At 39.6% G+C, this 26,630-nt stretch overlaps 1 protein-coding gene across 5 annotated transcripts in view; it reads right to left on the reverse strand.

The window, feature by feature from the left end:
- The window catches only part of LOC105220076 (neprilysin-3), a 307,341-nt gene that overhangs the window by 126,173 nt on the left and 154,538 nt on the right, over nt 1–26,630 (reverse strand). For 3 of the 5 annotated variants that reach the window (XM_054226090.1, XM_054226087.1, XM_054226091.1), the window contains one exon: nt 4,192–4,275. The exons of 1 other annotated variant lie outside the window; for it this stretch is intronic. In XM_054226090.1, coding sequence (XP_054082065.1) covers nt 4,192–4,275 — 84 coding nt within the window. The remainder of the gene's footprint in view (nt 1–4,191; nt 4,276–26,630) is intronic. One more of the 5 variants, XM_054226088.1, reaches the window with a different exon arrangement.

Raw genomic sequence — 26,630 nt, forward strand, 5'->3', positions numbered from 1 at the left:
AAGACATCAAAGAACGGTTGCGAAAAGTAGCATTTTGCGCATTAAAACGGGCCTTCTCGAAAAAACTATGTCACTTGACCCTATTAAATTAGAATGTCGGCTCGACATCTTAAATTGACATAGTGAAAAATTAATGAAATGCCAATCTAAAATTGAAGAGATTGATAAAGATGACGTGGCCCGAGGGGAGTTAGAAGATTTAATTGTAGAAACGAAATCCCTAATTAAATCAATACTATCAAAACATAGAACGTCAATTGCCGAAACATCATTCGTAGCTTCTCACAGCTCACGGCTCCCAAATATGAATCTGCCGAAATTCAAGGGAGAATTTTCCGAATTTATATATTTCATGAGTTTGTTTGAGAGTTTGGTTCATAATGATCCAAATATCCCAGTTATAGAAAAATTTAACCATTTGGTTAATTGTTTATCTGGTGAGGCTTTGGGAACAGTGAAAGCGTTCCAAATGTCGGATGAAAATTACCCGAAAGCGTTGGCAAGTCTCAAAAAAGTTTATGATAATAAATGTTTGATATATTTCAATGCAATATCTAAACTTTTTGAGCTGCCAACCATCCCAAAGCCATCCGCGCCGTCATTGCGATCAATGATTGACGAAGTGTCTGCGACTCATTGCTATCGTTGGGCGATGAGAAACAGATAACAAACGCGATAATTATACATATAGTGACGACAAAGGTCGATTCAGCCACCCGATCCAGATGGGAGGAACAGTTGGATTACGACAAGCTGCCACTGTGGAAAGACTGTGAAGCCACCCTCAATCGAAGATACCAGCAGCTATCAGCGGAAGGAGCATCACATGCCAGGACGAAGCCCACACCAACAGGAAGTACGAGTCATGGGAAGCAACAACAAATGGATAGGACCAAATCGGCGTTAGTTGCAGCAAATACGAGGCAGCCCCTTTGTCAGCAGTGCAAATCCAAGGACAACTACTTGACTGCCTGCCCCACTTTCAAGACGCTTCCGGTGCAGCAGAGGTTCGAGTTTGTGAAATCGGTGCCCTTATGCATAAATTGCTTGCGTAAGGGGCATACTGTATCCAAGTGCAGAGCGGATAGATGACGTGTATGCAATCGATCGCATCACACATTGTTGCTTTAGTATCCGGTTTCCTTCCCCGCTGCACCTCAACCGCAACCATCAACCACTCATGCCATGCATACAGCGAGTATGCCGGATCGGGTCATGTTGGCAACATCAGTAATCCAAGTGAGGACCAGTTGTGGAGAGTACATGCCTGCGAGAGCGTTGCTGGACTCAGGATCCTAGGTCAACTTCATGACGGAGGACTTGGCGTAGAAGTTGCGGATTCGACGCCAACACAAAACGTTAAGCGTAATTGGAATTGGCAATTCTAGTACAAAAGTGGGGGCAAAATTAAACGCGTTTTTTAAGTCGCGGGTAAATAATTACGAATTTTCGGCGGAATTCTGGATAATGCGTAGCATTTCGGCTAATCATACAGACCATAACATCAATGTTATTTGCTGGAAAATACCGCACAATATTGAATACCCTATTAGGGTGGATTGTATCTGGCAAATACGCCAGCAATTTAAGTTCTCCTCCCAAAATACATAGCACATTATACCAAGCTGAAAAAGACTTAACGTCAATAGATTCAGTAGTCCAAAAATTTTGGCTTTAGAAGAATTACCTTCAGAATCAAATGGCAATAGATTCACACCAGAGCAACAAAAGTGTAAAAATTTTTTCGTTAGTACAACTCAAGTATTACCTTCAGGACGGCTTCCAGTCAGAATGCCCTTTAAAGCTGACCGTAAGTTACTCGGTCACTCATATGAAACCGCAGTTCGGCGGTTTCAGGCCCTGGAGAGAAGGACATTAAAAGATCCAGAACTTCGTAGAATGTATCTGGACTTTATGAATGAATATAAAGCACTGGGTCATATGAGCCCAACGAACAATAAGATCCCGAGTGAGCCACACTATTTCATTCCGCAACAATGCGTTTTAAGGCCCGAAAGCACTACAACCAACTTACGTGTTGTCTTTGACGCTTCGAGCCGATCTTCATCTCAAGTAGCATTGAATGAACTTTTGATGGTAGGTTCAACCATCCAAGAAGAGTCATACTCATCTCTTCTACGTTTTCGCTTACATAAGTATGCACTAACAGCGGACATTACTAAAATGTACCGACAAATTATTATGCATGAAGAAGACAGGAATTGTCAACTCATAGTGTGGAGAGAGCATCCTTCAGAGCAAATACAAATTTTTCGACTTAACACCGTCACTTACGGCACTGCGCCTGCTCGATTTCTCGCAACACGGTGTTTGCAAATGCTCAGTGATGCCAATACAATTAAATATCCACTCGGTTCATTGGCCATTAAAAGAGACTTTTATGTTGATGATTTATAAACAGGATCCGAAAATTTTGAGTCTCTAGATCTTTTAAGAAGTGAGGTAATTAAAATATTAGATTCGGCTGGATTCACCTTAACGAAATGGTTTTCGAACCACCCCAAATTTTTCGACAGTAATTACACTGAAAAACCATTAAGCTTCAATGACAACAAATACACTAAAACGTTAGGAATCCATTGGTTGCCGAAAGAGGACTTGTTTCGATTCGTCTTTGATGACAATTTTAATGATCTGCGAGCCACTAAAAGAAATATATTATCAGTTTCTGCTCGCCTTTTTGATCCTCTTGGATTACTAGCCCCTCTAGCAAAAATCTTATTACAAGAACTTTGGATTCAAAAACTAGATTGGGATGAGTCGATTCCATTGCGCCTTGACACTAGCTGGCAGAACTTCAAAGCCAACTTACTGCAGCTATCATCAATTAGCATTCCTCGTTATGTAAGCGTAGAGTCGAGTGCCATCTGCCAAATACATGGCTTCGCCGATGCCTCAATAAGGGCGTATGGATGCTGCATATATATACGAATCCAATCTGCTAGTGGTATTAAATGTATGCTGCTTACTGCAAAGTCTAGAGTGGCTCCGCTGAAGACCAAGTCTCTTCCGCGTCTCGAGCTCTCGGCAGCACATCTTCTTTCGAAATTATGGTCAAGAGTAGCGGTTACGTTGAGTCGACGTTTCGAAAACATTACATCGTTTTACAATGGATTGAAACGCATCCATCCTCATTACAAACCTTCGTCGCAAAAAGAGTGTCCGAAATCCAAGAGTTGACTGACAAAGTACATTGGCGGCATGTGCCAACAAACAAAATCCTGCGGATCAAGTGTCTCGGGGTTGTAACGTGGACGAATTGAATAATACGATCAGACGACCATCAAAATCCGCCATGGGCCAGATGAATTAAACTTGAGTTTCTTAAAAATTCCACAGGTGGTCCAACATTCAGAGTTTCGGATGTTATTCAAAAATTGCATAAAGGTACCAAAGGTAAGGAAGGATTCAGCTTCACCTTTATACCACCGAGCGCGCCGCACTTCGGCGAATTATGGGAAGCCGCGGTGAAGTCCGCCAAACATCTCATCGTTCGCGTAATCGGCAACGCGCTACTCACCGCAAAAGAGCTAGCAACACTGTTGGCCGAAGTGGAGGCCATCCTCAACTCTCGGCCCCTAACACAACCCAACCCCATTTTTTTGTTGCGAGAGATGGAAACTTGTTTGCTGTCTTAAGCAATAGTTCTGGCGACAGTGGTCCAAAGTGGCTGCAACCCTCACGCAATCTGGGGCCCAACGACCTCGTCCTCGTCCACGAGGACAACGTGCCCCATCCACAAACTTGCCTCGATTCCAATGAATGTTGAAGGAACCCAATCCTGTCAAGGTGGCCGGTGTTGCGTCTAGCGACATATATATATACACACTCTATTACTTACCCTAATAATACATTTATATTACATTATTCTATTACTTACCTTAATACCTTACCTTAATCTATTACTTCATTTAACGAAATTGCGCCAGAATTATACATACCCCTTTAAAATGCATATTTATAATACCGTTACTTCAAGATTTAGGCTAAGTAATCACATAGAAGAGAATACGGAACTCTATTCAAGCTATTTTTTTTCTCGGAATCATTTAATAACTTGTTCGCGACACAGGTAATTGCAGTTTTTATTTAATTCGCGCACCCCCAACATTTTCGCATCTCAAAAAACATTGAGATTTTTCAATCTTACTATGTGTATATTATACTTACTAGCGGATACACTTCTTGTAATGAGGAAATGTTATATAATACCGAACTATTCCAGAAACCCCGAAGAGAATGTTCCAATCGAATCTGTAAAAAAAAATGTATGTTTATGTAGATGATAAATATTTTACAAAAAATTGCAATCCAACAACAACAAGTAAACATTGGGACAATACAAATACTACTATTTATTCAGAAATATTAAAATAGTTAACTTATAAATTGGCAGATGGAAGGTGCACTCGACTTGTGGAAACATTTTCAAAATCGGACCATGACTTTTCAAGGCCCCTGATATCGAACATGAAGAACTCAGTGCTTAAGGGCAATTTTTCACCGAAAATATAGGCAAATCTCTCAGATATTTTAATGTAGTTCATTCCCTCTGAATTTTTTTCTTATAACAGTATGTCTCTGTACCAAAAATGGTTAAAATCGGGTCATAAATTCCCCCAGATCCCATATACTTAATTATAGGTAATATACAATTAAGTGAGCGTATAGTCTTCGATACATTGTATATTGGTGGTGAAAACGATTGAAATCGGTTCAGGAATTACACTATTTATGATGATTTTCGTTATTCTATTGAACCTTATGCCGAATATATGGATCAAATTGTGTTATCGTTATAAAATTACATCAATAAATTTAAAAAATTTTCAGTTGCACCCTAACTTAATCTTTCCTTAATTGTTTAAGTATACATATGTATGACAAATTCCTAATATTAGTACCAGTTCCAGCCCGATTACTCGCAATGTTATTTGTCTAACGATTTTTACATTGCAATGTCCTACGAGAGTAATCGAGCGGTGCGACGCTGTATTACAAGTTATTGGTGAAATGACTAGTTCCGAAATCGTTAGTGAATCGCTAATACAGAATCGCTAGCGTTTTCATTAATTCAAAATGGCTAGTGATTTGACTAACTCCAAATTGTTAGTGATTTCGTTAATTCGAAATTACAAGTGGTTTGATTAATTCAAAATCGTTAGCGATTTCATGAATTAAAAATCTCTTCTACTGGTTCAATTTTACGAAAATAAAAGAAATTTTTATGAAATTAAAAGCAATAAATTTATTAAAATTATATGTATTTTTATACTCTCGCAACAAAGTTGCTAGCAACAAAGTTGCTAAGAGAGTATTATAGTTTTGTTCACATAACGGTTGTTTGTAACACCCAAAACTAAACGAGTTAGATATAGGGTTATATATAACAAAGTAATCAGGGTGAAGAGTGGAGTTCAAATCCGGATGTCTGTCTGTCCGTCCGTCCGTCTGTCCGTCTGTGCAAGCTGTAACTTGAGTAAAAATTAAGATATCTTAATGAAACTTGGCACACTTATTTCTTGGCACCATAGGAAGGTTGCTTTCCAAAATGAGCAACATCGGACTACTGCCACGCCCACAAAATGGCGAAAACCGAAAACACATAAAGTGTCATAACTAAGCTATATATAAAGCTATGGAAATAAACTTTGGTATGAAGGATCGTATTATGAAGGGGCATATTTGCATGTAATTTTTTTAGGGGGGGTGGGCGTGGCCCCGCCCCCAAATAGGTTTTTTCTACATATCTCGGAAACCAATAGAGCTATATAAACCAAACTTTCTTCAGTCGTTTTTTTAGCCACTTCTTAATACAGTCCAAAAATAAAAGAAATCGGATAATAACCACGCCCACCTCCCATACAAAGGTTAGGGTGAAAATTACTAAAAGTCGGTTAACTCACTAACGAAAAACGTGAGAAAAACTAAATTTCACACAAGAAATGGCAGATGAAAGCTGCACTCAGATTTTTTTACAAAATGGAAAATGGGCGTGGCGTCGCCCACTTATGGGTCAAAAACCATATCTCAGGAACTACTCGACCGATTTCAATGAAACTTGGTTTGTAATAGTTTCCTTACATCCCAATAATATGTTGTGAAAATAGGCCAAATCGGTTCCCAACCACGCCTAGTTCCTATATATCGCAGATATCGGTGCAGAACTTTGCACAAATACTATGTGCAGCCCCATTCTAAAAATCTCCGAAATCGGACCATAAGTTTTTAAGGCCCCATATATTGAACACGAGGACCTCGGTGCTTCTAACCTAATATTGTAGTTTCCAATATATATGACGAATATGTGGGTCAAATTGTTAGTTAAATAAATAAATTGCGAGATTATAAAATGTTCGGTTACACCCGAACTTAGCCCTTCCTTACTTGTTTCAAGTTATTTTCTTACTTAGTAGTTTTTTTCACCATTAGTTCAAACTAATTTAATTAACAAAGATCGTTTTTTAACGTGTTTTAAAATATGGCCAAAATAATTATCTTATGTATGTCGGCGTATGTACTTCTTCTTCTTGACTGGCGTAGACACCGCTTACGCGGTTATAGCCGAGTGCAAAACAGCGCGCCACGTATCCCTCCTTCTGGCAGTTTGGCGCTAATTGGTTATACCAAGCAAAGCCAGGTCCCTCTCCACCTGATCCTTTCATCGGAGTGGAGGTCTCCCTCTTCCTCGGCTTCCACCAGCGGGTACTGCATCGAATACTTTCAGAGCTGGAGCACTTTCATCCATTCGAACAACATGACCTAGCCAGCGTAGCCGCTGTCTTCTTATTCGCTGGACTATGTCTATGTCGTCGAATAACACATGCAGCTCATCGTTCCATCGTCTGCGGTATTCGCCGTTGCCAATGTTTAAGGGACCATAAATCTTCTGCAAAACCTTTCTCTCGAAAACTCCTAGGGCCGTCTCATCGGATGTTGACATTGTCCACGCTTCTGCACCGTAAAGTAGGACGGGAATGATGAGAGACTTGTAGAGTGTTTGGTTTTTGTTCGTCGAGAGAGGACTTTACTTTTCAATTGCCTACTTAGTCCATAGTAGCACCTGTTGGCAAGAGTGATTCTGCGTTGGATTTCCAGGCTGACATTGTTATTGCTGTTAATGCTGGTAGACGAAATTATGTACAACTCCAAAGTTATGACTGTCAACAGTGACGTGGGAGCCAAGACGCGAATGCGCTGACTGTTTGTTTGACGACAGGAGATATTTCGTCTTGTCCTCGTTCACCACCAGACCCATACGCTTCGCTTCCTTATCCAGTCTAGAAATAGCAAAACTAGCGCGGTCGTTGTTTCCAATGATGTCGATATCATCGGCGTACGCCAGATATGTACTTACATTATATTTTTTATATCTTACATTATATTATTATATCTTACATTATATTTTTATTTATTAATTATTTATTTTCCTTATTTAATAAATGATTTTTTATTACGCGTTTGGGCTTGGGCTGAAGGGCTTGGTGCAGTTGATTCTCTGGCGATGCAGCGTCTATCCCGGTAGAAATGGACTCTAAACTAATTTAAATATGTATATTTGTTATTAACTGTTTTAATTCAAAAGCTTGTCTTGATCTTACCAATAAGGGCGTCGAAAAAATGTTTCCATCAATATTGTAGTGCATGGCCAATTCGTTCGTTATTATGTTCTTCAGGTTTTTCACCACCCCAGAACCCAGGAGAATTTGAGTCATACATTTGATCTGCAAGAATGTACAGGGTTGAAAAATATATAAAAACAAGTAAGGAAGGGCTAAGTTCGGGTGTAACCGAACATTTTATACTCTCGCAATTAATTTATTTAACTTTATTTATATTAATAATACACAATTTGACCCACATATTCGTCATATATAGTGCAAAAATTCCATTGAAAGATGGAAACCATAATATTAGGTTAGAAGCACCAAGGTCCTCGTGTTCGATATATGGGGCCTTAAAAACCTATGGTCCGATTTCGGCGATTTTTAGAATGGGGCTGCCACACTATTAACATAGTATTTATGCAAAGTTCTGCACCGATATCTTCACTAGTACTTACTTTATGTATTGTAAAGCAAGCGATTCAGATCGTCTTCAAAGTTCTGGTATATAGGAAGTGGGCGTGGTTGTGAAGCGATTTGGCCTATTTTCACAACATATCATTGGGATGTAAAGAAACTATTACAAACCAAGTTTCATTGAAATCGGTCGAGTAGTTCCTGAGATATGGTTTTTGACCCATAAGTGGGCGACGCCACGCCCATTTTCCATATTGTAAAAAAATCTGAGTGCAGCTTTCATCTTCCATTTCTTATGTGAAATTTAGTATTTCTGACGTTTTTCGTTAGTAAGTTAACCCACTTTTAGTAATTTTCAACTTAACTTTTGTATGGGAGGTGGGCGTGGTTATGATCCGATTTCTTTCATTTTTGGACTGTATTAGGAGGTGGCTAAAAAAAAAACGACTGCAGAAAGTTTGGTTTATATAGCCCTATTGGTTTGCGAGATATGTACAAGAAACTTAGTAGGGGGCGGGGCCACGCCCACTTCCCCAAAAAAATTACATCCAAATATGCCCCTTCATAGTGCGATCCTTCATACCAAATTTTATTTCCATAGCTTTATTTATGGCTTAGTTATGGCACTTTATGTGTTTTCGGTTTTAGCCATTTTGTGGGCGTGGCAGTGGTCCGATTTTGCAAAGCAACCTTCCTATGGTGCCAAGAAATAAGTGTGCCAAGTTTCATCCAGATATCTTAATTTTTACTCAAGTTACAGCTTGCACAGACGGACGGACGGACGGACAGACAGACATTCGGATTTGAACTTCACTTTCCACCCTGATCACTTTGGTATATATAACCCTATATCTAACTCGTTTTGTTTTGGGTGTTACAAACAACCGTTATGTGAACAAAACTATAATACTCTCTTTAGCAACATTTGAAAAATATTACTTACGTAGTTCTTCTTTCCGATAGCTTCTATGTCTTCATTAATTCGGCCCATAACTTGTTTGTTTTTAATTGGAAATTCTCTAATTATTATCGATGAGTTGTTGGTGCGTTCTTTCAGAAGCTGCTGAATGAGGATTTTCTGCTGCGCTACTTCTTCTAGGAGCACTTGGTACTGTGCAGAAATTTGACTCATTTTTCTTTCCATCAGTTCTAGAAATAAAAAATATATATGAATGAAAAGAGGAATATACTTAATAGTTGCTTATACTTTACCTTCTTCCTTATCTTCGCATTTACATGCCTTTTCTGTATATACTTGATTGTAGCAAGTCTTTTTAATTTGTTTCGGGGTCGGACCATCCATATTTCCTTCTGTAACTTATTACTTTTTATTTCGCAATTTTTATATTTATTTATTTTTATTTTATTTGTTACTTATTACTATTATTGTTATTTTTTAATTTTATTATCACTAGATTTCATGTTAATGTATCATTTTTTAATGCTTTATTTTATTGAAGATATTTATATATATTATAATATATTTGGTAATACGTGTTTACAGGCAACAAAAATGTTTTCGCATTTAATAAAAATGGAGCATTGTATTACAATATGTTTGCCTTCAAAGGGAATTGCGAAAGCATTACATTCTAATTATGATAAAGCAAATTTTGCAATATCAGCTTCAGAATCTGATAAATCTATAACATAGATCCCTAAGGATCCCTATAACATAGATCCCTAAGGATCTAGAAACTAGAAAATAGAAGAACGTATCATAGAAGCTGCTTGTTTTGTGTATTTTCTACCTATTATTGAATCATCTGTTATTTCATAAATTACTACTAGCAAAGAGCTGCAGAGCTAAACCGAGAAGGTACAATCTTCTACAAGAGTGTACAGCTCCTGGCGTACGCCGATGATATTGATATCATCGGAAGCAACAACCGCGCCGTTTGTTCTGCTTTTTCCCGCATGGATAAGGAGGCGAAGCGAATGGGTCTGGAGGTGAATGAGGACAAGACGAAATATCTCCTGTCATCAAACAAACAGTCGGCGCATTCGCGTCTTGGCTCCCACGTCACTGTTGACAGTCATAACTTCGAGGTCGTAGATAATTTCGTATACCTGGGAACCAGCATCAACAACACGAACAATGTCAGCCTCGAAATCCAGCGCAGAATAACTCTTGCCAACAGGTGCTACTTTGGACTGAGTAGGCAATTGAACAGTAAAGTCCTCTCTCGACGAACCAAAATCAAGCTCTACAAGTCACTTATCATTCCCGTCCTGCTTTACGGTGCAGAAGCTTGGACGATGTCAACATCAGATGAGACGACACTAGGAGTTTTCGAGAGGAAAATTTTGCGCAAGATTTATGGTCCTCAGAACATTGGCAACGGCGAATACCGCAGACGATGGAACGATGAGCTGTACGAGTTATACGACGACATTGACATAGTTCAGCGAATAAAAAGACAGCGGCTACGCTGGCTAGGTCATGTTGTCCGAATGGACGAAAACACTCCAGCCCTGAAAGTGTTCGATGCAGTACCCGCCGGAGGAAGCCGAGGAAGGGGAAGGCCTCCACTCCGTTGGAGGGACCAGGTGGAGAGCGACCTGGTTACACTTGGGATCTCCAACTGGCGCCGAACTGCAAAGGAGAGAGACAGGTGGCGCACTATCGTCGATTCGGCTATAACCGGCTAAACGGTTGCAACGCCAATCACATACATACATACTAGCAAATTGCCTTCCATGTAACAAAAATTATCAGGTTGGGAACTACTGAGGACAGATCCCTTGAAAAAATATTTATTACCTTTAACATAAGTGTCGAAATGGCCAGGCGATGTTAAAAAGGGACATTCATAAATCCTTCGATGTAGTTGTTCTAAGATTTTTGAAGGCCTTTTTATCATTTTCTTTAGGTACTGCAAATAATTTTCAAAAGAGTAGCAAGATCCAGAAATCGGATCCCCTATATATTTTACGGTTTTCTTTAAATGCAGAAAACTGTGAACGTTATAAGAAACACTGTTTTCACCAAACAAAATAGTTTTTTACAAAGTCATTGAGCATGAATTGGGCAGTGTCTAAGTTTGAATATCGTTGCTGAGAGCAACAAAGAAGCCTATATGCGCAGTGCAATATAAGGAAGGTATAATAAATATCTTCATGTACCTCAACTTTCAGTGCTATGATGCCAGTGTATAATAAAAACTGTCTAAATTCGATTGCCTTCCAATGCACAAAATCTTCTAGAGGTCTTGGGTTTCGAACAAACTCCTTTGGAATGTGGTAGCTAATAGAAACTAGTTTTATAGAAATTTTGTTTTTATTTATTTACATTACATTTGGAGCAACCATACCGGGACCTATGTGACGGAGTTCCACTAATATAAGCTCGTGCGGGAGCATCACAAACTATAGCCCTAATCTCTGTTTTAGTAGTCTTGTTTTTCAATTGCAAGCCATGCTCAATTAAGTCGGTAATTTCGGAAAATAAGGAGTTTAAATATTCCTCACAGCTTTTGGAAAACAGCTTTCTAGAAATGTTGTTTTTATTTATTTACATTACATTTGGAGCAACCATACCGGGACCTATGTGACGGAGTTCCACTAATATAAGCTCGTGCGGGAGCATCACAAACTATAGCCCTAATCTCTGTTTTAATAGTCTTGTTTTTCAATTGCAAGCCATGCTCAATTAAGTCGGTAATTTCGGAAAATAAGGAGTTTAAATATTCCTCACAGCTTTTTGGTTTTGACTATCTCTCAAAAACACCAACAGGGAAAACTGGCATTCCCTGAATATTATTTATACGAGATAAAATTGGCCATAACTGAATTCTTGAACATCGAAAAAGCGATAAACCGTCTATGTTAATATCAATGTTCAAGGTGTGGTCTAACTGAATCAATTTGTCTATATTATTTAATTGCCATTTTAATCCTATATGCAAGTATTCATCACCAGCAATATATTTGGCTTGGACGGACAATCGGACTTATAAAAGGAACTCACATTGATATTTATACCTCGAAGAATTTGTATCAAGTCTATTGCACATCTATTGCATATTACCATTCTCTTAATTCTTCATTTAAATTGAAACTCTTCCAGAATCTTCTTCAAAAACATTTAAATTTTCTTCTTCTTCCATTTCCTGTAAATTATTAGCTATTTGCACATTGGGCACCGATTTTTCTGGCTTAAAATCCTGCAAATGTTGGGACCACGAAGCGTACGCACATCATGTCAACATCCGATGAGACGGCACTAGGAGTTTTCGAGAGAAAGGTTTTGCGTAAGATTTACGGTCCCTTAAACATTGGCAACGGCGAATACCGCAGAAGATGGAATGATGAGCTGTATGTGTTGTTCGACGACATAGACATAGTCCAGCTAATAAAAAGACAGTGGCTATGCTGGCTGGGTCATGTTGTTCGAATGGATGAAAGTGCCCCAGCTCTGAAAGTTTTCGATGCAGTACCCGCTGGTGGAAGCCGAGGAAGAGGGAGACCTCCACTCCGGTGGAAGGACCAGGTGGAGAAGAACCTGTCTTCACTTGGTATTACCAATTGGCGCCAAACCGCCAAAAGGAGAGATGCGTGGCGCACTGTTGTGGACTCGGCTATAACCGCGTAAGCGGTTTCTACGCCAGTTAAGAAGAAGAAGAAAATCCTGCAAAGTAACACTTCTAAACTTTTCAACGCACCTGAACCTCTCATTCCTTACAAGACGACGCAGATGTCTCTTACCTACAATTTCCTTTGTTACCTTCATTTGTTTTTATTTTTTATTATTATAAATTTTTTATTATTATAAATTTTTTATTATTATTAATTGTTTTATTTCATTAGTAAACTTTTTTTAACGTTAATATTGTATTGATAAATGTATACTTAATAAATTACTTTACACTTCATTTTTTATTTTTTTATCCGACTTTAATTTTTTCACAATAACAACACTAAAATAAATTATATATTTCTATTTACTAAGGAACGTCTGTTCTTTATTGACCTTTTTTGACTGCTTTTCAACTACAATTGACACTTAAGATCTAAACAATTTAGTGTAAAAATGACGACGGCAGACTGAGCGATCGATCGAACTACAATTCCTGCGAATTTCTGCAGGAATCGTACGGTACACTAAATTTCTGTTGAATTTTGATCTGCTCGCGCATTGGTGCGGGCAATTGCAGAATTTCTTGTAAATTTTAAAATTAAGAAATTTAGTCGATCACTTGTATGTACAGTAATCCCCGCTTAAGTGCCCCTTCTTAACATGCAAGACTTTTGAGACACTTAAAACGAAAGGCACTTAAATGAATCCCTCTTAAGTGCCTCGAGGTACTTACCAAGCCTTTTCCCAAATAATTCGATATAATATTTTTTTCTTTTAGAATGAAAAGCACACTTATTTCTTATTAATAACAAAATTACTTTTTAATAACAATAAATATGAAAAAAAACATTAAAAACTATGTAGATGTTTTACTTTTGACAATACTCATCGCATTCAATACCAAAAATATTAAAATGCACTTAAAAGAGGAAAATTGCAAACAATTTTGTATTTGTGGCTTAAATATTACAGGCATTTAAGCGGGAAAGGCACTAAAGCGGGGATCACTGTATATTATTTTTTGCCGCAAAAAAAATCTTACACTTTCCGTTCAATCGGATTAATGTTGTTATTTTCATTTCATATACGCATTGACTTTCGTTTTTAGGGGTGGGTTTTTTTTTTCAGATTCGATGCCTCGTTGCGTTACAAATCATTAGCGAAAAGACTAACTAGCGGTAATGCATGAAATCGCTAGTAGAATTCGCGCTCTGGTAATCGCTTGACACCAGCCGAACTACAGGGGTATTCCACAATACGTTCTCCCCATACTATAATACATGTATTATAAACTATAATATGTTACTGACGGTGTTTCTGGCCAAACGAAAAGCAAATTAAAGTAGACAAGTAATCATACACATTCTGTACATTTTTAAAACAACATATGTACGTAGGTAAAACAGCCATTTTCAAATGACGCGAAAGAAGTAAGGAACGATAATTTTAAGCCTACTTTTAAAATAGAGGGGCGAGTGTATCATCTGATAGGTAGTCTTCTACCATCATCAGGCCAAAGTTAAGATTGAGATTGATTTAAGACCTCATTGAATAGCAACAATATAAATACAACAATAAAAAGTCCTTAAATTCGTGTGACGTAATTTATGGATGACCCCTTATCGTGCAAGTCGTTTAACACTCACATATATGTGGAGTACTGCCACTCAATTCATGGATTCAAACATATTTGTAAATATATCAATAAAAGATCCGGCCATGCTACATTTAGCGTTAGAAACCCAAATGATAAAGTGGAAAACTACGAGAATTGCCGGTACATAAGTACATCTGAAGCTGGTTGGCGAATATTGGAATTTCCGAGCGGCTTCCTACAGTCCAGCAGTTAGCTGCACACTTAGAAAACGGCCAAATGGTGTATTTCACTGTAGCAACGGATAAACAAGTGGCCCAAAATCCTCGGAAAGGGTATCTACGGTGTACATCCTTCACAATAAGGGTGTTCTTACCTTAGGATGTTACCATATCACGTACGTTGTCGAAACTCATTCGACTACTTAAAACCCGTTGACGGAGTTCTCATAGGGACCTACAAGGCTGCCTGCCGTGAAGACGAATTAGGTTGTTCACCTTAATTACCGCATTGATTATGCTTATGCATATGCACAGATGTTGCTCCCGTTTTCTCTTATTCATGCATACATACATATTCCCCTTTTCTTTTATCCGTACATAAGTCCTCAGGTATTCGTATTCTATATTTTTGTGCCCCAAAATGCCTAATAATAGTGAAAGTAATGTGCTTAACACGGCTGAGGAAGAGTCCTCACTAATCAAAACACGTTCATAAAGTAATGAATTCCTTGAAGAAATAGATGTCGATACGCATGTCCTCACTAATTTAAACACGTTTAACCATACTTCGTTACTTTCATTAATTAACCCGAGAAACCCCGTTTCTGAGTAAACACTAGCATTTTCAACGCCCAAGCTTTCGGTACCACTTACCACAATCCTTAACTTAAATTACAAAAATTTAATGGAAAGTATGCGGAATGCAAGTATTATTTCCGCACCTTTTGCAACATGCTGCATAATGACACAACAATGCCAAAAGTGGACAAATTTCATAATCTCTTAAACTGTCGTTCATGACACGCGCTTAGCGTATTCGAACCTTTTCAAGTTATCGAGGAAAATTAACCTAAAGCTATACAGCGGCTCAAGGAACGGTACGACAACAATGTCTTGATTTTTCAAGATTACATTACAAATTTTTTAACTTTCCAGTTATGAAAAAGTCCGACGATCCAGTCGACACTGTTGCAACACTGTCAGGCTCATTACTCTCGTTAGTCTCAGAAAGTGATATAATAAATTCAATGCTAATTCATAACGTTTTAACCAAAATTGATTCCGATTAAAAATCGGTTTATGGTCATAATAGCAAGAGTTTGATAACTTGCTATCATGAGACTCTTTCAAAAGAGAAAAACTCCAATAAGATTAAATACCTAACATTTATTACGGTTAAAAATTATTATACTGAATGTTGAATATAAAAAGTATCTATTTAAGTTTCATTAGGCGCCATAATGGTATGTTACAATAGCCGGTTTTTGAACTTTCAGTAAAAATAATTAATACATTTCAACTGACAATAATAAACATTGTTTTTATAATTTTCCACTTTCATTCACGACTTTTAAATTTTGTTTTTTCATTTATATTTATTGTTTTAAGTTCTTATTAGTGCACGCGGTTAAAAATGTATCCGTCGCCTTATTTTTTGGCAACATTTCAATCTGGCCGTTCCAGTTTCCCAATTGCGAAACGTCAAAACCTACAGATTCCAGTCTTGGTTTTGTCGTTTATCGCTGCGCTCTCACTTTCAATGAAATGAGAGTTGGATATCTCTTTAACTTTGATCAAAATGCTCATCGAAATCTCGTTGTCTGACACACACGACAAGCTTACTTCATTTTGCCTCAGTTGCAACCACAGCCGCTCCATCTGCACAAACTTTAGAACCGCAAGGAAATTATCGATTCAATATTCATCATTCAACAACTAATCCATCAGTTTCGCTCATCGAACGCACACACAAAAGAGCGATATTACCTGCAGTCCTAATTTACATATGTACAAGATATATTTGGAATAATGCAACCAGAATTCACCAACAAAACCCCAAGAGCTTCTGACTTAGAATGAGCGGCTTACTGGGCAGCGTCTGTCTCCAGGTTAGGAGCGGCTGAACAAAACACCTTCCAGTAGGTATAAAATGGTACGGGTAGGATCGCGGAAGATAAAAAATAATGGCAGCGAATACAGTTGAAAATTTTAAAGTTACGGTGCAGGGTGTAAAAAGCCCAGTGCCGGCGGTTTTGGGGGGTGAGCAAGCAGGCTCCCGGCCGTCAATATCCAGCGACTGCAATGATGTGATGGTGGACCACTTGGCCATTGCACCATTACAAGTACGGAAATAGATCCATTTAGTCGAGCATCTAAACTAGTTAGATAGCCAGAGAAAACGCCTCTGGAAAAACATGTATGAGCAAGGTCATCCGCACCCGCGTTGCAAAAAGAAAACCTAACACAGCCGGAAAAAAAAGAAAGTGAGCGGGATCACATGACCAAACTGGGAGAAAACATTAAGAAGCTCATTAGTATGATGAGTCTCCCACAACGGTCGATAAACAATCCCATGAGGGACGTTCTAAGCGAGATCGCGAAGTTACATTCGAGTGCAGAGAAAGATTATAATAAACTTAAGAGCACTAGCTTAAACAACCAGCCTTTATTGAATACTGTAGAAGCCATACCGAAAAGACTTCGAATGATAAGCAAGGGAGTCGAAAGACGCCACCGAAAAGGACCAAACGATCTCACATCGAAGAGACACCGAAAGAAACATTGAGAGTAGGTGAAATTGGCGAAAGCCCGACCTGTGTAAGGGAAAAGGACACACCACGAGATGAAGCCTGGGTATCAGTAAAGTATAAATCCCAAAAAACAAAGAAAACGAAAAATGAGAGCGTTAAGCCACCGCACCCGCGACCGGACGCGCTTGTCATATCAAAAACTGGAGACATGTCCTACAGTGACATGCTGAGGGCGGTGAAAAAGGATGGAACCCTAAAAGAGCTGGGAGAAAATGTCTCAAGAATAAGAAAGATTGCTAAAAGAGAAATACTGCTCGAGTTAAGAAGAGAACAAACCGGAAGTACCGAAGAGTACCGGAAAGATATAGATAGGATATTAGGAGGCCAGGCGCAAATGTATGTATGTGATTGGCGTTGCAACCGTTTAGCCGGTTATAGCCGAATCGACGATAGTGCGCCACCTCTCTCTCTCCTTCGCAGTTCGGCGCCAGTTGGAGATCCCAAGTGTAACCAGGTCGCTCTCCACCTGGTCCCTCCAACGGAGTGGAGGCCTTCCCCTTCCTCGGCTTCCTCCGGCGGGCACTGCATCGAAGACTTTCAGGGCTGGAGTGTTTTCGTCCATTCGGACAACATGACCTAGCCAGCGTAGCCGCTGTCTTTTTATTCGCTGAACTATGTCAATGTCGTCGTATAACTCGTACAGCTCATCGTTCCATCGTCTGCGGTATTCGCCGTTGCCAATGTTCTGAGGACCATAAATCTTGCGCAAAATTTTCCTCTCGAAAACTCCTAGTGTCGTCTCATCTGATGTTGACATCGTCCAAGCTTCTGCACCGTAAAGCAGGACGGGAATGATAAGCGACTTGTAGAGCTTGATTTTGGTTCGTCGAGAGAGGACTTTACTGTTCAATTGCCTACTCAGTCCAAAGTAGCACCTGTTGGCAAGAGTTATTCTGCGCTGGATTTCGAGGCTGACATTGTTCGTGTTGTTGATGCTGGTTCCCAGGTATACGAAATTATCTACGACCTCGAAGTTATGACTGTCAACAGTGACGTGGGAGCCAAGACGCGAATGCGCCGACTGTTTGTTTGATGACAGGAGATATTTCGTCTCGTCCTCATTCACCTCCAGACCCATTCGCTTCGCCTCCTTATCCATGCGGGAAAAAGCAGAACAAACGGCGCGGTTGTTGCTTCCGATGATATCAATATCATCGGCGTACGCCAGGAGCTGTACACTCTTGTAGAAGATTGTACCTTCTCGGTTTAGCTCTGCAGCTCTTATAATTTTTTTCCAGCATCAGGTTAAAGAAGTCGCACGATAGTGAGTCACCTTGTCTGAAATTTGGCGCATGGTGAATATCTGGTCAGTTGTCGATTTTCCAGGTCTAAAGCCACACTGATAAGGTCCAATCAGTTTGTTGACGGTGGGCTTTAGTCTTTCACACAGTACGCTCGATAGAACCTTGTATGCGATATTTAGGAGGCTGATCCCACGGTAATTGGCGCAGATTGTGGGATCTCCCTTTTTATGGATTGGGCAGAGCACACTGAGATTCCAATCGTCAGGCATGCTTTCTTCCGACCATATTCTGCAAAGAAGCTGATGCATGCACCTTATCAGTTCTTCGCCGCCGTATTTGAATAGTTCTGCCGGTAATCTATCGGCCCCCGCTGCTTTGTTGTTCTTCAAGCGGGTAATTGCTATTCGAATTTCTTCATGGTCGGGTAATGGAACATCTGTTCCATCGTCATCGATTGGGGGATCGGGTTCGCCATCTCCTGGTGTTGTACTCTCACTGCCATTCAGCAGGCCGGAGAAGTGTTCCCTCCATAATCCCAGTATGCCCTGGACATCGGTTACCAGATTACCACCTGGGTCTCTACATGAGGATGCTCCGGTCTTGAAACCTTCGTTAAGTCGCTTCATTTTTTCATAAGATTTTCGAGCATTCCCTCTGTCTGCCAGCTTCTCGAGCTCTCCGTACTCACGCATTTCGGCCTCTTTCTTTTTTTGTCTGCAGATGCATCTCGCTTCCCTCTTCAGCTCTCGGTATCTATCCCATCCCGCACGTGTTGTGGTCGTTTGCAACGTTGCGAGGTAGGCAGTCTGTTTTCTCTCCGCTGCGAGACGGCACTCCTCATCGTACCAGCTTGTTTTTTGTCGTTGCCGAAAACTAATTGTTTCGGCTGCAGCGGTACGCAGTGAGTTTGAGATGCCGTTCCACAGTTCCCTTATACCGAGATGCTGATGAGTGCTCTCAGAGAGCAGGAGTGCAAGTCGAGTAGAGTATTTCGTGGCTGTCTGTTGCGATTGCAGCTTTTCCTTGTCGAACCGTCCTTGTGTTTGTTGACGGGCATTCTTTGCTGCACAGAGGCGGGTGCGTATCTTCGCTGCGACCAGATAATGGTCCGAGTCTATATTTGGTCCTCGGAGCGTACGCACGTCTAAAACACAGGAGACATGTCTTCCGTCTATCACAACGTGATCGATTTGGTTCCGCGTGTTTCGATCAGGAGACAGCCAAGTAGCTTGATGTATTTTCTTATGCTGGAATCTGGTACTACAGACGACCATATTTCGGGCCCCAGAGAAGTCGATCAGCCTCAGGCCGTTTGGCGATGTTTCGTCATGGAGGCTGAATTTTCCGACTGTTGTGCCAAAGACACCTTCTTTACCCACCCTGGCGTTAAAATCGCCAAGCACGACTTTTACATCGTGGCGGGGGCAGCGCTCATAGGTGCGTTCTAGGCGCTCATAGAAAGCATCTTTGGTCACATCGTCCTTCTCTTCCGTTGGGGCGTGGGCGCAAATCAGCGATATGTTGAAGAACCTCGCTTTGATGCGGATTGTGGCAAGACGTTCATCCACCGGGGTGAATGCCAGGACTCTGCGACGAAGTCTCTCTCCCACCACAAATCCAACACCAAATTTGCGCTCCTTTATATGGCCGCTGTAGTAGATGTCACAAGGACCCACCTTCTTCCGTCCTTGTCCCGTCCATCGCACTTCTTGGATGGCGGTGATGTCAGCCTTGAGTCGTATGAGGACATCAACCAGCAGGGCAGAGGCACCTTCCCAATTAAGGGTCCGGACATTCCAGGTGCATGCCCTTATATCATTATCCTTAAAACGTTTGCAGGGGTCGTCATCAAAAGGGGGGTGTCTCATCTGAGGCTTTCGTAGATTTTTCGTTGGTACTTCGTTTTTAAGTGGTGGGTCCCAAGCCCTACGCACAACCGCGTAAGCGGGCTTCGCCTTCTCACTTTAGCTCGCCTTCAAACGGATGTCTGTTGGCTACCCAGAGGATACTTGGTCTAAAACCGGAAGTCGTGAGCTGCTTGAACCATGTGGAGAAGAATCGTTTCTGGCCACTCCCAAGTGAATGACAATCAAAAACTTTCCTCACTTGCGTGAACTTCTACACATGATCCCATCCTCCAGGCGCAAATAAGAGCTTTAATTATTATATTATAATTATTATATTGGATCATTTTATAAATGAAGATTTTAAGATTTACGTTCATTGTGATATTTTATCTGCACATTATTCAATTTGGTTCACTATGTTTCACATTTCCGTTTTCCATTTGGCAATTCTTCTGTTGCCTATTCCCATGTGGGTCGTGAACGCTTCAGTCTGTCGTAATCTTGTCTTCTATCATTCTGGGGTAGTATGTAGAATAAGAGAAAAGGCAAACTTAAAAAAATGTTACCGATGTTTTGAATTTGGACATGTTGCAAAATCTTACACGAGCTCAGAAGACAGAAGCAAATGCAGCATGAGATGCGGTGAAAATGGACACTATGCGAAGGATTGCCTTAAAGAACCTTCCTGCCTGTTATGTAAAAGCAAAGGCAGATTGAGTACAAATCCCCAAATGGGCAGCCGAAGATGTCCAATTTTCATAGAAGAGTCTAAAAATATTAAGTAAATGAAAATACTGTAATAATAATTAATCTTAACCAATGTGAAGCCGCACAAGAACTCTTAACGCAAACAGTGTACGAAAAGAAAATAGATGTCGTTATTATAAGTGAGCAATATAAAAACCCGATCTCTAATACGTGGGTCTCTGATAACAGTAAAAAAGCAGCAATTTGGATCTGTGGTGATAAAACGATACAGGTAAACCACTGACGAATAAATCCTTCTACGCAAGAGCAAAGGTCGGCGGAATACACTTTTATAGCTGCTACTTGCCGCCGAGTCTTTCACAGTAGAATTTGAAAAAGTCCTTGATGAACTGGTTAGGGATGACCGTACCACCAACCCAAACATAATAGCTGGTGACTTCAATGCATGGGCCTTAGAATAGGGAAGTTGAAGCACAAACCATCGAGGACAGGCATTACTCAAAGCTTTCTGCCTACTCGATATTATCCTACTAAATACAGGTGGCAGAAACACTTTTGAAAAGAATGGTCGTGAGTCTATTATAGATATAACTTTCGCTAGCAAATCACTGGCTCGAACGACAGAGTGGCAGGTGTGTGATACGTACACACATATTGACCACTTCGCTATTATCATAGATGTAGGAGAACACTTCATAACCGAAAAAAAAGTGCACGCGTAATGAAGGTAAAAACTAAAGGGTGGAAAAAAGACACAATTGATGAAGATTTATTCAAACACATGTTGACTGAAGACATACCTGAATCAGAACACATAAATCAGATGGCTAAGCTGCTAGTCCAACATATCAGAGAAACAAAGCTTTAAACGTAAGCCAGCTTACTGGTGGAACAGTGAGATCCACCGCCATGAGAATAGATAGTAATAAAACAAGGCGACAGTACCAGAAGGGTGCAGGAACGGTAGCAAATGAGAGTCTCCGCGAAAATTTCAAGAGTAAACGAAAAATATTGAAAAAAGCAATAAAAGCGAGTAAAACATCGTGTTTCAAAGAACTCTGTAACAAACTCGATGAAAATCCTTGGGGAGGAGCGTATAAGTTGGTCATGTCTAAGGTTCGTGGTCCTAAGGGACAAGCGCCGACCTGCCCAACCCTACTAAAACATGTTGAGAAACATTATTTCCAACACAGAACACGTGAGTTGAACCCCGAGTTCATTAATCTTTAAAATTATTAATATATATATTTAATTAAATTTATATTTAACTTAATATTTTTCCGTATATTGAACTTCGGTTCAATATTAGTTAAATTTATATTTAAATTTATATTTTATCTTTATATTGAACTTCGGTTCAATAATTCTTTTTCTACGCTAAACTTTAGTTTAACGTTTGTAAATGCAAAGACGTGACTTTCCTGGTTTATAGTCAAAATTCTTCTGATCTTTTATTTCCAATATTTTCTTAAGCTAAGTTCTATTTTTTAATACAAAATATATTATTTCTGTTCTTATTATTATTTTGGCGCAACCACTTGTGGTTGCGACGATATTTGTCAAGTGGCCTACTTCTCACATTACATCAATTGCATTCCCTCAAATGTTTATGTTGCACTATTTATTGTGACGTTAATTGCTATTTGTATTTGGTTATCCAATATTCGTTTGAACATATTAAATGTGCAGCGGAAATGCAATGTGATCCAATGTAAGTGCCCTGGTTTGTTTCGAAATATGATATGCATATTTCGTGTGGTCGCAACATTGTTGCGGTAACAAAAAGAGGGAAAATACTTAAGTAGACCAATTGACTTTAAGTGTTTTGGGGTAGGTCGTTAACGTTGACGTCGGCATTATTTCTTTGTTACAGTTCTTATGAATTGCAGTTGCATTCATATCGGTCATGCCGTTAGTGGTTGGCATCGGCGTCGACGTAACTCGTGTGAAGAAGAGCTATTACCACAGGATGAGGTAGAACCAGTAGCTATACCTAATGTTACGGAAACGGAAGTAATAAATGCTGCTGCGTGTTTCGGTAATGCTAAAGCACCAGGTCTGGATGGAATTCCAAATCGTGCTTTGAAGATCGCAATTAAGCAAACCCCAAAGAATTTCATCAAAGTTTATGAAAAATGCTTGACTGGTGGTGTCTTCCCAAAAATATGGGAAAAACAACGTTTAGTCTTATTGCAAAAGCCCAACAAAACGGTTGGTGACCCCAGCGCTTATCGACCACTTTGTATGATAGACACAATTGGAAAAATCTTGGAGCGGTTGATTTGTGAACGTCTTGAAGCGCATCTTGAAGAAGTGGAAGATGACTTGTCTAGCAACCAATATGGGTTTCGTAAAAAGCGCTCGACCACCTACGCAATCAAAACACTGACCGGAATCGCAGAAAAGGCCATTGAAGGTACTAGGTGGATAAAAAATGCGTTTAATTCAGCGTACTGGCCCCACATAATACATGCCTTAGTGAGTCTTGAAACACAGGTATATTTACTTAGAATTATAACAAGCTATTTGTCCGACAGGCTGTAGTTTTACGACACAGATGAAGGGACCAAAAGTTATGCGGTAACGGGTGGAGTTCCTCAAGGCTCCGTTCTGGGACCGGTGTTATGGAATATCCAGTATGACGGAATATTGCGTCTCCCTCTGTCGAAAGAAGCGAAGATAATTGGATATGCTGATGACATTGCTGTGGCAATCGTAGCAAAATAGTTACATCAGATTCAAAGCGTGTGTGTTTCTACGTCGCAGATTAAAAATTGGTTGGAAGCGTCAAGACTACAGCTGGCGAGACAGAAAACCGAAGCAGTCTTGATTACGAGCAGAAAGAAAGTAGAGACTATAGCTCTAAACATAGATGAGTAGACTATTACAACACAGCCATCACTAAAGTATCTGGGCGTAATAATAGATGCGCGACTGAATTACAAAATTCATATCGAGAAAACCTGTGAAAAGACTGCACGAGTGATCTCAGCCCTATCGCGAATTATGGCCTACATAGGTGGCCTAAATCAAGACAGAAGGTTACTTTTAGCGAAAACTAGCCAATCTATTGCGCTGTATGCGGCTCCTGTGTGGGCTAAAGCATTGGATCAAAAAGCATATGCCAGAATGGTGAACTCGCTATTCAGACTAATCGCCATTAGAGTAGCCAGCGCTTTCCGCACAGTATCGCAGGCAGCTGTTAGCGTCATAGCAGGCATAATGCCACCAGATTTAATTGCCCTTGAACTCAAATGAATATACGATTCTAGTAAAATACTCGGCAGGCCGTTAACAATAAAAGAACGTAAAGAAGAAAGACAAAAGAGTCTGAAGGAATGGCAAAACGGTTTGGATGCAACAACCAAAGGGCTTATAAAAAACGTCGAAACTTGGGTAAATAGAAATCATGGATATACGGATTTTTATATGACGCAGTTTCTAACTGGACATGGATGCTTTAGAGAGTACCTCTACAAGTATGGCCATGACAATGGAGTAATGTGCTCCTTTTGTGGTAATGAAAACGAAAATGCTCTACACATTTTCTTCTATTGTCCGAGATATAATGTAGAACGGTCTCAAATAGAACAGCAGATAGCGGAGCGACTATCACCCGATAATATAGTCTTGCATATGCTGCGATCAAAACAGGTGTGGCTTGCCGTAAAGAAGCTGACAGCAGAGGTTCTAACCGAACTACGAAAAATGGAACGAATACGAAAGGCCGAAAGCAGGGCCTTAAACAGAGGAGAAATACAGTGAGGCGTGAGCCAATAGGCAAAGCTTACTTTGCGAAGTAATACTTAACGGTAGTCCCATAAGGTAGAAATAAAGCTGATAAAGTTAAGGGTTTAGCACGTAGGCGTTCCGGTGTGCGAGTTCGGCATATTACGTTTTTGTATTGCCCGGGTGTGGTCCCGAAAGAGGTGTCCCAAGCGCACGGAACGAATCGTGCATGCTGTCATTCAGGACAGTATGTTTTAGAAGATTCCCTCTTCGATAACAAAAAAAAAATACCTGATGAATTCATTAACATCTCAAAATAGAACATTCGTGAAGATATTCATTTAACAGATCCATATTTTTATAAACCGCAACGTATATATGTTTTGCTTAATGCGGAAATCTTTTTTGAGTGCCTTCAAGTTGGCAAGATAATTGATAAACAAGATCAACACTATCGTGAAAACTTTTATGTCGACGGTTTGCTAACTTGTACAGAAAGCATGGAAAATTTACAAAAATTAAGAAATTAACTTGTGGAAGTTCTTGGCTCTCATGGACTTTCGCTTACTAAATGGCATTCGAATTATGTGCAGCTGACGCATCTTGTATTAAAGTACCAATTAAAACAGCTGAATAAAATATTACTAAATTATGTCGTTATCATTTTGAAGTACCAGATATGCAATCAGTGATATCCTCGGTCTATTGAATCCAGTAATAATACGTGGAAAAATATTAATGAAAGACATTTGTATTCGCCGATTAGATTAGGACGAACCTCTACCGCCAGATTTACATAATATTTGGATTCAGATTAAATCCGATTTGAACTTCATTAACAATTACACTGCTACGAACATACAACATGCAGTTTTTACTGTGAATTACTTGGATTCGCAGACATTTCTTCACGTGCATATTGGTGCTGTATTTGGAACTATGTTCAGCGCTGCTACTTAGTAGAACTTGGCAAAAAATTAAGGACAAATTATTAAAGTTTAGCACTAATATATATTTTTGTACTGACTCAGAGATCGTGCTAAAATGGCTTAGCACTCATTTGTGTTCATTAAATAGCTTTGTTGCTAACATAGTCTCAGAAATTCAGGAAATTTCATCTGGCATTAGTTGTAAACATGTACCAAGTATGCATAATCCTGCCGATATCGTTTCACGTAGCTCCAGTGCCCAATATTTTGAATTAAATATAAAGCAAAAGCAGCAACGAGAGATGTTCATCATACTACATATTACTTCTAATATCTGCATACTTTTTCGCGTTTTCAACAAAGTTGCTGTCATCAACCAACTTAAACCAGCAATGATACTTCATCTTCCAGTAGAGGAACTAGATCAAACTTAGTGGTCGCAAAAGAAATTGAAAAACAACAACAAGTAAAATTATCTATAAGAAGCTGGCACCTTTTCTATATGAAATGAATCTTAACGGAGTGACAGTTTTAGTAATTCAACGCAAAATTCCCAGTACTTTTACCAAAAGATCATCGATCCACAACACTGTACATAGAGTATCTACACCGAAAGCATTTACATTCTGGCCCAAAGATTTTAATAAGTTTGTTGCGTAAAGAAATATGGGTTATAAACGCCCACGAAATCGTAAGGAAAATTGTCCGGGGTGCGCACTTTGCTTCCATTACAAACCTAAATTAATTGATCAAATTATAGGAAATCTTTCTGCCAAACGCTTGCAAATTCAACGTCCATTTCTCGTTAGCGGTCTTTTAACTACAACATATCGTATTCGTGGCAGAGCTCCATACAAAACATACTTAACCATATTCGGATGTTTCTCGTCTAAAGCCATATATGCTGAATTAGTATCTTGGAATGCCCCAAAATATTTACTGCGACAAAGCCAAATTTCGTCGGTGATCTTCATCAACAATTCTTCAGTAAAGCAGCAATTGATGACATCACAAGTTATAGCACCAATACTGGTTTCGAGTTTTGCTTCATTCAGCCTCGCGCTCCTTATTTAGGAGTCTTATGAGAGACTGCAGTAAAATTGATAAAATCCATTTTACTCAAAAAATCGTTCAAGCGCACACCTG

Source organism: Zeugodacus cucurbitae, chromosome 2, assembly GCF_028554725.1.
Source record: "Zeugodacus cucurbitae isolate PBARC_wt_2022May chromosome 2, idZeuCucr1.2, whole genome shotgun sequence".
NCBI lineage: Eukaryota > Metazoa > Arthropoda > Insecta > Diptera > Tephritidae > Zeugodacus > Zeugodacus cucurbitae.